The 13,710-nt window shown below is 40.5% G+C and overlaps 1 protein-coding gene across 1 annotated transcript in view; it reads right to left on the reverse strand.

Annotated features, from left to right (window-relative positions):
- The window catches only part of SLC9A9 (solute carrier family 9 member A9), a 646,928-nt gene that overhangs the window by 102,002 nt on the left and 531,216 nt on the right, over positions 1-13,710 (reverse strand). The window contains exon 14 of the mRNA XM_043875249.1: positions 11,392-11,471. Coding sequence (XP_043731184.1) covers positions 11,392-11,471 — 80 coding nt within the window. The remainder of the gene's footprint in view (positions 1-11,391; positions 11,472-13,710) is intronic.

Below are 13,710 nucleotides of genomic sequence, written 5' to 3' on the forward strand. Positions count from 1 at the left end.
GTTCCTCCCTGGACTCTTTCCCACAGGACTAGAAGAACAGTAGTGATTTCTCCTACAGTTTCTTCCTCCATTCACCACCAGCACATGTACTTCTTTCCCTGCTCTTATTTATGAGTTGGTGTGACATATGCTGAGAATATGTCATCACCATCCGCCCTGTGGAGTGAACTTTCATCAGAGCAGGGCCATGTCTGCCCACACACCTTTTACTATGTCTACGGCAGCTTCATACGCAGATCAGGGCTGAGTAACTGCCACCCACAAAACAGACTTGGCCTCTGTCTCCCTGTCAGGTGAGAATATAAGAACCACAGCTCATGCTGCTAACACGTCTCAGATAACACATGGATTTGTTGTCAGCCTGTAAATGGCTTGGTTCCTATGGTTGAGAAGGAGTGACCAAGTAGCAATGAAAGACAGTTTAAATAAAATACTCTTTTTTCCCCCATGGGGATGAAATCCTGAAACTAAGTTCAAAACTGAGCACATTAAGATTATATATATATAGTCAACCTTAACATTTTTTTCCTTCTTTATTTCTAATAAAGTGATTCAGCATGTACTGACCTAGAAATCTTCAAATGTAACATTACAACGCTAATGACAAAACATGATGGCTTCACCCAACAGGTACAATTAAAAGATTTCCTTTATCGCAAGAAGGTACAAGAGGAATAATTATCATGGAAGGCTTGTACAGCTTCCATTGTGGGCAGAAAAATTGCTGCACTTCTCTGTCAAGTCAAAATTGCTCTCTGTGGTGTCATTTCCAGAAAAACAACTATGGGATGAAGTACTATAACTTAGAAAAATCATAAATGAAACAATCACACGTGCATCACAGGGGACACAAGGAGGTGTCAAACACACAGCTATGCCCATTGACTCAAATTGAGTCAGAAGAGTTGCATTTGATTTACAACCTGAGTGGAACCGTTTGCTTATGGATACTGAGACTTTCTTATTGTTTTAAAATATGGCTGTTGCAACTAAAAATTATTACAGGCCAGCAAGATCATGGATATTTTTGTCACCCAGAAATAATAAATGACAATGAATACTAATTACATTACATGATGCCTTCTTTTAAGAGAAGCAGACATCAACAGATAGTGGTGACAATAGCAAAGCTCACATTATTGCGTCCTTTGCTGAGTGCTTTGGGTTAACTTACTTAATCCTCAAAACAAACTTATAAAGTAGGGACTTGTATTATTCCCATTTTTCAGCTGAGAGACTGAGGCCCAGAGAAGGTAAATAACATTCCTAAAAGGACACAACTAGTAAGTGAGTAGGCTATAATAAATCCACAAACCATGACCCTGAGCCAGACCTTCCCCTATTTGATAAAAACCAAGAGTAGAATGTTGACGTTTATCTTTCTTTACACTGTTGCCATTTCCTGGAAAGACATCTGTAAATCAGAAACTTAAAAAAACAGAGCCAGGTTGGAATGTGAGCTCTGTGAGAACTTGTCAACAGCTGTATTCCTCATGCCCAATATAGTACATGACTTACGGTAGCCTCTTGAAAAACATGTAATGAATACATGAATAAACAGAAACGAGGAGAGCCTAACATGGTGCTTTGCAATGAGAAAGTGCTCAAAAGATTTTTTAAAAAGTGGACCTCTGGTTCAAGATGGTAGAGTCGAAGTAGCTGCATGTACCTTCTCCTGAGAGCACCGAAAGTGCAACTAGCTATTGAACAACTATTGACAGAGGATGCTGGACCCACCAAAGAAAGATACCCCACACCCGAAGACAAAGAAGAAGCCACAACGAGACAGATCCACTTTAAATGTCACAGAAACCAAACTAGTTGTTTTGAAAAAAAAAAAAAGTTTAAAAAAAAATGGATTTAAAGAAATTTGTTTTATGAATCTATTTTAGAAGAAGAGTCATCTAATTTCCTGCTTGCATAAACTCAGATTTTTATTTTGCTTACAGTAAAGATGAAGTGAGAAAGCATTCTCATTTAACAGAATTATTATTAAAACTTTTACAGGGGATAAAGCAAAACAAATCAAGGATGCCAAAACTCATACAGAATCCTGAGATTATTGTAAAAAACTCAATTATCATCTTGGGATCCACAACTTTCCACAATCACAGTAGGTTATGCAACATGTTTGGGCAACAATTCACAATGTCATGCTTGTAGTCACTTGTCAAGACTCCAGAAAAGTTTTAGTCCAGTTATGGAATACTCCAATGTATTTAGGCCACAGGGTCTTAAGAAAATTGCACTATTTAACTGTTTAATCATGTTTTGGCTCTGAGAGATGATTGACCAACTTGCCGTCAGTACAAAGCTGAGTAAATAACTAGCCAACTTTTCCAATGGCCTTAACCAATACAGAGGATAGTGTTTATTATTCCCATGATATGGAAGAAGAAATTATGGAAGAATAAATTATGGAAGAGTGAAGTTATGACTTGAACAAAGATAGCTGTTGCCAGGTACTTATAACATCCCCCTACTTTGGTTCTCACCAAGCAGTCAAGGGACACAAGGATCCAGGAAGCTAGCGTTTTCTTTTAGTGAATTTTAATTTCATTACACTTAGGTGCTAAATCAAAAGTTATGTACAAGATCTTTCTACATTAGCATTTGTGAGAAGGATGACCAAAAACCAAGCTGCATACCCAACGGATTAACCACCTGGGTGAGAGCACTGGCTCACTACTGCTGAAGCTCAGCTCTTTCCTACAGCCAGCATCCCGGAAGGGAAGCAGTTACAATGCCATGTACACCCTCACGTGGGACACCATCAGGGATGCATTTAGAGGGAGTCTTCAGAAAGCTGACTGCTCACATTTGTTCCAAACAGTTTGAAATTTTGGTGCTTTCTGAAACCACTTATGGAGGTATCTGGTTACATTTTGCAAGTAAGGGTGACACATGATTTTAATTTATGGCTCCCTAAAAAATTCCCCCCATTAAACTCTGGTGGTGCCAATGTCTCTCTTTCCTACACTAAGGATCACCTGGCATTTCAAGGAGCTTTGGGGTCATGACTGATTTTAATGAGTCAAATAAGCAAGACCTCATGAGGGTCAACCTTGACTACCTTGTTTGCTATTGGCCTCATACCTACCTAGTATGTTGTCTGGCACATAGTAGGCACTCAATAAGTTCAACAAAAAGCATCTTACTTATATCCTCTGCTATCCCTCTGGATTTCTGCTTAAAGTAAAGTACACCCTACTTACAGGCTGGTCAAGTTTTTGATGAGCTACTCAAGAATCTATCATGTCAAATTACCAACTGTATGCCAGGCACACTTACAAGGATAGCATCACATGCATATTAATGCTCAGTGGAGGGACTTCTGGAACAGGGACCCATGGATTCTTCAGGTAGACACAGCTCACTCTTTGTTGATTATGAATACTGCCTCCAAGTCCTTCACTGACCTTGGAGGTGCCTTTTCCCTCGTTTGGGCTCAGTTGCCTCATTTATAAAACGGGAATCACAGAGCTAATATTCCTTGTTCCTCTGAGAGTTTTTTGCAAAGTAAACTCAAGTCATTCACAAGGCCACAGTACCAATCCAATAAATAATTCATAGATGCTTCAGCTAGTCAGAGTAAGAAAAACTGCATTGCAGTGATCATCATTTAAAATGGAAATTGCTGCTTACAATATTCATACCTATGATTTAAAATAAGCATGTCTGTGTGGGATATAATGAATTCTGTCAAGTTTTAAGAGGAAATATGTTATTTTTCCTTTTTTTTTTTTTTCTTTTAAGACTACAATGCCATTCCATTTAAGTCCATTAAATACCTGGCTTTAAGTATCATTTTGCATTATAATGATGTTCACATTAGACTTTTCCTAGAAGGCAGTCTGTTACTCTTTGGTCCAGGAGGGGGTCTGGCATCTGCCACTTTCCTTGCCGGACTTTTTAATGGAAAACTCAAGAGCCACAGCATCCACACATCTGCCATAGGTCTTACATTTTGTTAGTAATATCTCGGTGCACAGTTCATTTCAAACCAGTGATGGGAAGGAAGTCTTCATCCATGTGACTTTATGTAACTCTGTTACTGTGTCAACTTGCCAATCCATTGTTATCTTTGTGCTTTCTTTACACTATGTAAAATGTTGGCAACCACAGGATCACTTCTTATTTTTGGTGGTTGTCGGCATACAGGAAGTGCTAAAAATGATTTTAGGCTGCACTTTTTATTTTGGAAAAGGTCATTCCTATCCTCTGTCATTCACATTTGTAGAACAAATATATACACATACTTAAGGAGAGAGACGATAAATGATAAAACAGAGAGACAGTAGGAAGCAGACAGTCCAGCAACATTATTAGTCGCCAATGAATGGGGCAACCTACCACTCCCACACCAGCTGTAACACTGTGAATCTAAGCAAGCTGTTTTATCCGATGTCTTAAAATCTGAATAAGGGGGCATCAATTTCTTCTCATTATAAGAGATTGTTAGTGAGGATGATAAGTGGCTCTAAAGTTCTGACTTCTGTACACAAATAAAATCAACACACAATTGGTGAGATAAGATATAGTCACTCAGACAATGTCTTCTAAGCCAGAGCCAGGCTTGCACAGATGAGATCAGGTGTACTAATTAAACCTAAGGGGAAATGCACCAACCATAGGAAGGTGATCAGTGAGGCAACAGGGATCCAAGTGGACTGTGGTGGCTGTCCCTGCCAGGGACACTGAGGCTGAGGGGCGAGGTGGGTGTCCACGGGGGTGTGGTTTTTGGTGCTGAAAGGCAGCCTGGGTGAAAAAAACTAAGATTACCTGCTCTGCCTTGCTCTGCTTTCATACTCACTTAGCAACCTTCAGATAATTAATTGGATTTTTCTGTTACATCAGTATGTAGAATGAAGTTGCCCTGGATAGAAAATGTTGCTTGCTTGCTTGCTTGATTCGTTCATTCAACGAATATATATTGAGTGTTCACTGTGTGCCAAATACTATTCTATGTCTTGCATACAGACTCCGATCCCTGTCCCCAGAAAGCATATATCCTCGTTGGTGGAGAATATTATAACAAATACAAAAAGTACACACAGCGTCAGATGGTAATAAGCATAATGGTGAAAAATGAAGCAGGAAGGGGTAAGGGGGTGCTTCTCTTGGGACAGCTACTTTAAATATGGAGCCTGGATGTTCTCACTGCTAAGCTGGATAAAAGAGTTGAAGGAGGGAGGCATGTGAATGTCTGAGAGAAGAGTATCCCTAGTGAGGGGGCAGGAAGAGGCGCAGCGCAAATGCCCTGAAGCAGTGAGGTGCTTGGGGCATCCCAGGAAGGCCATGGGGGCTGGGGTAGAGTGAGCCAGTAAGCAAGATGAAGAGAGCAGGCCAGAGGGACACCAGGGACCAGATTGTGACTTGACCCTTCCAAAGGCTGGGAAGGACTATCCCTCCCCAGACTTTCCTGGTGGTCCAATGGTTAAGAATCTGCCTGCCAATGCAAGGACATGGGTTTGATCCTATGTGTCGAGCCATCACCTATGGGGAAGATCCCATATGTCACTGGGCGATTGAGCAGCTGCACCGCAACTAGTGAGTCTGTGCTCTAGAGCCTGGGAGCACAACTATTGAAGCCCGCGTGCCCTAGAGCCTGTGCACCACGAGAAAAGCCACCACAAAGAGAAGCCTGCACACTGCAGTGAAGGGTGCCCCCACTCACTGCAACTAGAGAAAGCCTAGGTGCAGCATAGCCAAAAAGAAATGTCAAAGTAAAAAAATAAAGAAAAAAGAATTTCCCTCCCCCCACCCCCACCATGAGGATACCTACGATGATTTAGGAATTTGACGTTGGCTTTCTACTTGTCTCTCCTGGAGCTTGGCTAGAGTGCAACCATCTCTATGAAACTAAGCCATTCTTGGAGTCTTTGGCATATTGAACTCTCTGCCTCTGAAAAGCTGAGAACCTGATTCAGAAACTTGGAGACTCCTCAGTGGTAGTGTTCTTAGCGGGACCTACCAGGATCCCTAACCTTGTGTATGTTCGGTCACCAAGTCGTGTCTGACTCTTTATGACCACATAGACTATGGCAAGCCAGGCCTCCCTGTCTCTCCTCATCTTCTGAAGTTTGCCCAAGTTCATGTCCATTGAATTGGTGATGCCATCCAACCATCTCATCCTCTGTTGCCCTCTTCTCCTCCTGCTTTCAATCTTTACCAACATCAGGGCCTTTTCCGGTGAGTCCAGCTGTTTGCATCAGGTGGCCAAAGTACTGGGGCTTCAGCTTCAGCATCAGTCCTTCCAATGAATATTCAGGGTTGATTTCCTTTAGGATTGACTGGTTTGACCTCCTTGCAGTCCAAGGGACTCTCAAGAGTCTTCTCCAACACCACAGTTCAAATGCATCACCCCATACATATTCAACAAATGTATGAGATGTGAGCTCTTCATGACACACTGTGAGAGTCATAATAGTCAACTGCTTTGATAGTGACATTCTGAACATATGGAGATGGGGTTTACATGTAAATAAGGGCTATCAGGGACACAGAGTTGTAAATGATAGAGTTCATTTAAGTGTATTTATGGGTTTTAGATTGTGATAGATCTGGGCTTGAATCATGGAACTGACACTAGGTGTGGAACCTTAGGAAAGCTATTTAAGTCCTTTGAGATTTTGCTTCTTCAACCTCAAAGAGAGGCTTTGTGAGAATGAAACCGAAAGGGTGGTTATTAGGATTAAACAAAATAATGTTCTCAATGGCAAAGCACTGGTGTGCTGTAACATCTTCCCCTTCTCAATTTCTGCTTTGCATTGCATGACTCAGAATTGCTGCCCACAGGGAATCATAATGAAATCTTAATTAATCATCAATTTTGGCACCATAGGCTTCCAGCAACGTTCTTGAATGAGAGGGCTCTGGCTGTTTCATCCAAGGAGGACATAATCAGCAGTCCATTTGTGTGGTATTATACTCTTAGACCCTCCCACCCTCCTACAGAGCTGTGGAGGTGACATGAAATTATAATGTAAAGCGCTCAACACAGTCCTTGGCCATCGTTGCAGGCAGATGCTTTACCCTCGGAGCCATCAGGGAAGCCCTGTTCATCCTTATGGAATGCTAATTTTTATTATTTTTTACTCTTCTGTAGCTTTTGGAAAAGTTTTACAGGAATGCATGTGTATTAACTGGCCTTCCCTGGTTGCTCAGAGGTAAAGAATCCACATGCAGGGCAGGAGATACCTCTTGCACAGGAGACACAGGTTCAGTCCTTGGGTCAGGAAGATCTCCTGCAGAAGGAAATGGCAACTCACTCCAGAATTCTTGTCTGGGAAATCGTACAGACAGAGGAGCCTGGCAGGCTACAATCCATGGGGTTGCAAAAGAGTAAGACATGACTCAGTGACTGAACAAAAACAACAGTATATATTAATTATGCTATGAGAAAGTAAAAAAGAAAAAACTATATGGGCAATAGTGACTTGTTTTTTGTTGATACTGATAGTGAGTTGAGGATCTTTCTTCCTTGAGTCTGAATATTGGGCAATTATTGAATGTGAACTGAGTACTGTGACACTTAAGATGTATGTTTTTTTGACAAGGCTCCCTTGTTATTCAATCAAACTCTAAAACTACCGCATGAAAACAGATGGCTAGTGGAAAGCCACTGTAAACACAGGGGGCTCAACTTGGTGCTCTAGGATGACCTAGAGGGGTGGGAGGGAGGCTCAGGAGGGAGGGGATATATGCGTACTTACAGCTGGTTCATGTTACTGTACAGCAGAAATGAATGCAACAGTGAAGCGATTATACTCCAATTAAAATAAACACCTGAATCTAGGTGTCGCTATGACGGTATTCTGTAGGAGTGGTTAGCATCTACAGTCAGCTCACTTTAAAGAGATGATCCTCAGGAACGTAAGTGGGTCTCATCTGATCAGTTGGGTGGACTTAAGGGCAAAACTGAGGTTTCCCTGAGGAAGAAGAAATTTTATCTCAAGATTACTGAATCTTAGCTCCTGCTTGAGAGTTTCTAGATTAAGAGCCTACCCTACAAATTCTGGACTTGCCACCCTCACAAACTCATAAGCCAATGCCTTGAAGTAAATCCATGTGTACGTGTATGTGTACGTGTACATGCACGTGCATGTGTACGTGTACATGTACGTGTACGTATACGTGTATGTGTACGTGTACATGTACATGTACGTGTACAGTGTATGTGTACGTGTACGTGTATGTGTACGTGTATGTGTACATGTATGTATACATGTACGTGTATGTGTATAGGTATACACATGTATATGTGTATGTGTACAGGTATACACATGTATATGTGTATGTGTGTGTACTCCTTACTGATTCTGTTTCTCTAGAGAAGGCTGACTGATAAAGGTACATACAAAGGCTCATTTATTCTTCTTTTTCTTTTGTCAGTAATTCTTTATGATGCTTCATTTGCAGGATGCAGTTTTACTAAAATGAAACTTGAGCAGCTCCAAACTGCATAGTCCATTTCTTTTGGCCTCACAATTTCTGTTTTGGCCTGAGCCAGGCAACCTGACCCTGGAATCGGGAGATCGCATCTGGCAGAGCCTACCCATGAGTCCACGGGGCACAGTACCTGGGTTCTGGGGGGACAATAGAATGGACATAAACACCAAGAGGATAATTTATCTCTAAAAATACAGATACATCAAGAGTGTACAGAGTGGACATTGGTTGGTTTTGCTACTCTCTGGATATGAATTCAGAGCATAACTGGGATATAAAAGTTCTGTTGTCTAAGAGAAAATATATTTATGCAGTGATGGTGGTCCTGCAATTTCTAGAATGAATGCACAGGAGGACAAATTACCATGAGAAGGGATATTACTAAGAGTGTTAAGTCCGCTTTCATTTTTTGCTAGTCTTCCATAATCACACGGAAATAACCCCCTGGTGAAATGTGAGACAAAATCTATGACATTATCTGAATTTAGTGTCAGTGCTCTAAGATAAAACTTGGGGAGGGTTGCCACTTTCATTTTCTTGTCTCCCAGTTATTTTTTCCCATTTTGTTTCTTTTCTTCATTGTAAAGCATTCCTTACAACACTGTCAGAATTTGAACAGAATCATCTTTTATCTAATTTCTGATTCGCCGTTTTGTGATATTGTGGTTTATGATAAGAAATATCAATTTGGTCTTCACCCTTAGTTTTGTCATAGAGCTCCTAAAATCCCTAAATTTCCTAAGTGATGAAAGCAAAAAGGCATCCTTTGTTATGTTAATGGGTGACGTTTGGACCCCATCTAAGGTCAGGAGCTGGATACCAGGAGAACCAACCACGTGATTAGAGGGTTGGAACTTTCAAGCCCTGCCTTTCCCATGTCTGGGAATGTGGGAAGGGCTGGTAATGGATTTCAGTCCCCAATGGCCAATGATTCATCCATTGTGCCTATGCAATGAAGCCTCCATAAAACCTCAAAAAGATGGAGTTGAGGAGAATTTGGAGACTGGTGAACAGGTGGAGATTTGGGGAGAGTGGTGTACCCACAGAGTCCATGGGCATTCCATGCCCTTTCTCTTATTGCGCACTTCTTCCATATGGCTTTTCCTGAGTTATATCCTTTTCTAATAAACCAGTCATCTAGTAAGTAAAACATTTTTCTGAATTCTGTGAAGTTTTCTAGCAAATTAATCGAATCCAAGGAGGAGGTTATGGAACCTCCAACCTGTAGCCGAAAGATTGGAAGCGTAAGTAGCAACCTGGACTTGTGGCTGGCATCTGAAGCGGTGAGGGCAGCAGTCTTGTGGGATCAAGCCATTACCAGTGAGGATTAGACACTGTATCCAGGTAGACAATGTTAGGATTGAGTTGAGTTGTAGGACACTGAGCTGGTATCCAGCACATTGCTTGGATGGATGGGGAAACCTCTGTTCACATAAGCCAGATATCGGGTTCAGGAACCCCAAAACATTACCTTCCTGTACATTTTGTCATAACCAAGCAGCCTTTATATGTACTCTTTAGCAAGATTTTTATAACTTCTTACAAATTTGGTAAGATACCTAAGCAATGGCAGGGGAAATATATTTCTACAAGAAGCACAACCTGGAACATAAACCTGCATAACCTGCTAAAAGCCAGGGACCAGTGAGTGGTTAATGAGGTACCAGCACCTCCTGGAGGCAGTTAATGGCCAAGATGGGCCACTTTTAGGGTGGAGGCAGCTTACACTGCCCATGAAAGCTCAAGATTGAGCAAGATAAGATATTTGTCCATGGATAACAGGCATACGGAAAAATAAAACCATAGCCTCAGAAAGCCTCTACCTTTCACATCTCTATTTCTTAATTCTTGGAATGCTTCTACTTTCCCAGAATTGCTTTCTAATTTTAACCTTGATTCATTTTTGCTTATTCGAGTCACTCTTGTATTTTTCTACAGTCATTCCTCTTATTTGTTTTCCTTTCTGCTGTGAATTTCCTGTATTTCTTTTGCCTCCTCTTCCCTTTCCACTTTTACCTCTTCTTCATCTTATTCTTTGACTTTCTTTTACCCGTTCTTAATTCTTCTTCCTCTCCCACTGATCTGCTGTGGCTTTAATCACTGCCAAGCTGCTTTAAAATCACCCAGTGACTGACATTTTCTCCCTGAAAGGAGAGGGATTTGTGACTGTGGAAAACCAACTACAAAGACCCAACACATTCAATTTTCAGTGCAATTCTTTCCTTTCTTCTGTGGTGCTTTTGCCTGGGATTAGAGATGGACCGCTTACTGCAACTCACAATGGCAAAGCCCTCCAGGCCTGACTTCTCAGCCCTGTGAGTCACATGGCAACATGTATCTGAGCCTCTCTGTTTACACTGATTGCTAGAATTTTAAAATTGCCCTTCACTAGAAAAAAAACTTACTCAAGTGTTTCCTGGAAAACAAAGCAGTATTATTTCACAGTGTGATGACTGGACTCACGCTTCTCCTTGGACCATTCGTTCTCCCTTCTCTCCCTCCCCTTTCATTTTTTACAGCATGAAACAAAAACAGATAAATAGGTTCCTAGCAGAAGGGTGAAGGGGCTTTATCATCCTGACTGACTCCACCAGAAATAAGATATTTTTACAAAGGGATGAACAGTAAAATTAGTAACATGGGTCCATTTTTCAAGACTCCACGATTTTATCATCTGGCATTAGGAAATAGTAGATTGTCACACATACACCAAATTCAGTTGTTTCTGAGAGATTTCACTTTAGCTCTTTGTAATACAGAAGTATAAATGACATACGTTTTGATTATTTGAAATCATTCTTTTGGTTCAGTTTGGTCACAAATTCACTTTACCTTTTGGTGTTTCTTGCAGAGCAGAGGCACATACCTCAGTGATGAAGTGCTCGAAGTTCATCTCTGCCATGTAGAAGGATCAGGAAGATGATCATTATCAAAGGATACTTGTGGTCAAAGCCATACCACATTCTGAAGAGCCAGGCACTCTCTGATTTTGTTGTGCTTTTACCCAAATTATTTGCTTCCTGGAGAAGGGACAGTAGAAGTCATTAGAGAAATGATCAATATAAAATACTGACATATAATATCAACATTAATATATAGTATGTATTTAGTATATTTTAACTATATATCAAATTAAACCACTTAAAAAAAAACTTTCCAGGTAGAGGCATTTTTATCTAAATGGTGAAGCAGCTGCCAAGCAATTAGCTCATAGATCTTGCCATACAGATGAGACTCTTGTGGCATAATTCAACATTTACTTTTCTTAATAATCCCTGTTTTATTAAACAGCTTAGAAATGTCACTTTTTTAACACCAATAAAAATGCTATTTCTGTCAGATTGCTGTTGTGGGAATTTTGCAGTTACTTCTGTCAAAGTTGGATGGTATTTATTTATGATTTACCAAAAGGTCAAGACTAAAGGGCTAACAGACTAATCATTGTTAAACTAGTTTTCATTCATTTTCTTTTAGATAGATCACTATCAAAGGCTCTGGTTAATTTTTTGATATCTTTCCCCTTCAATTCTGAAGTTTTGAAACAGACATTCTTGTTAAGAAGCCTGTAATAACTGAATGTGTTTATCTCCCAGCCCCCTTGCCTCCCCTCTTTTTTCCGAAAGGACCACAGTGGGAGAGACGAAGAAAAGGAATTAAGAAGGTCAAAAAGAAAGCATTTGGTGGGTGTTTATGTAACAGTACAGGACGAAAATGTGAGCAAAAGGGGAAAAGGTGAAAATTTTTTGTGAACTTTACAGAGGTAGATGATAATGAACATTGCAATGTGGTATGAAGGAGATTCAGTGACATTTTATCTTTTTCTTTGTATCCCATTTCTCATATTAAGAAAATTCTGGACTTCAATCAGTTGCAGTTATCTCCATCATTAAAAGCATTTATATATTAAAATGGATTTCACTGCTTTGTTTGGACCATTGGTTTCCATCCCCAAATGGTTTCAGGAGTTCACAGTCCAGTAGTAAGTGAACATTCGCAAGAAATCAGGATGCATGGAAGACAGTGACAAACCGCTGGCTGCTCCAAAGCCAGCCTTAAGATGAATCTAAGTTAATTCGCTTCATTTAATGTATTTACTTTTTATTCCCCTCTGCAGACAGTACCACTGATGGTTAATGATAAATAACTGAACACAAAAGGCTGTATTCTGCTCCGAAACACATGTCACAGCAGGTGCTTCAGTTCCATGCCTCACAAACATAATGGGGATGTAAGAAAGCTTAAGTGTGATCCCTTTCTAGGTAGCCATCTAAACTCTGTCTAAAATGATTGAAGCAGAAACTCAACAATAAAATGAAAACCCAAACCGGCAGGCTTTTTCATTGGTTGTTTGAAGATCTCTGATTTCCAACACCGAATAGTTTCCTAAATAGCATTCCTTAGCATGTCACTGTTCTGTGTGATGTTGATGGAAATTCTGTGCTAATGATTCAGGAAAAGGTGGGTTTGAGCATGTTAAACAGGATTGCTATTTACAGAAATTTTTAGAATCTTTCATTTATAAGTGAGCATTGTAAACTTTTGCAAGGGAAGCTTTTCTCAAACATACCTGACCACATGCCCCATCCCCAAGCTCCTCAGTGGGACATCCATGATCTTTCCATGGATGTTTGAGTTTCATAGATCTGTTTTCTGATACACCTGGAATGCCATGCCCTGTTATCTAGAGTTAGAATTTATTCACTACATTTCCACTAAAAGGAAACCAGGGTGTCCAGTTCAATTTCCATTCTTCCCTGAACCTTTCTCTAGCTATTTCTACCCTGCAAAAGGTGTCAGATTGGCAAAGTTGCTGCTATACTTAGTGTTTTCTTCATCATCTTGCAACATTTGCAAGTTGTTTCTGAGTCACCATCTCTCAAACAGGTCAGCAGCTGGGGCTCAGCTGGGAGAGTAAAACTGTTCTCCCTAAACTAAACTAGGTAGAAAAGCTCTGGGCCAACACTGGTGTTCTTGCTTTTTTTGCTTTCTTTCTTTTTCTTTTTAAGAAAAATAAGGAGTTACAAATTTAATCCATCAAGAGGCATGGTTAATTTTGATAGCTAGTAACATCTACTGATGACAAGATAGTCATTGAAGAAAACTGATAGAAAGGAGTTAAGCAAATTTCTGTCTTTTTGTTTCGTTGTTTGTTTCTAAGTTAAGGTGGGCTGTGTAGTGCTGAGCTTAGCTGGCAGTCAGGGGCCCAGGCTTCTAGCCCCAACTCTGCAGTAGCCCAATTGAATGACATTTGCCATAATA

Source organism: Cervus elaphus, chromosome 19 (assembly GCF_910594005.1).
Source record: "Cervus elaphus chromosome 19, mCerEla1.1, whole genome shotgun sequence".
In the NCBI taxonomy this organism is placed as follows: Eukaryota; Metazoa; Chordata; class Mammalia; order Artiodactyla; family Cervidae; genus Cervus; species Cervus elaphus.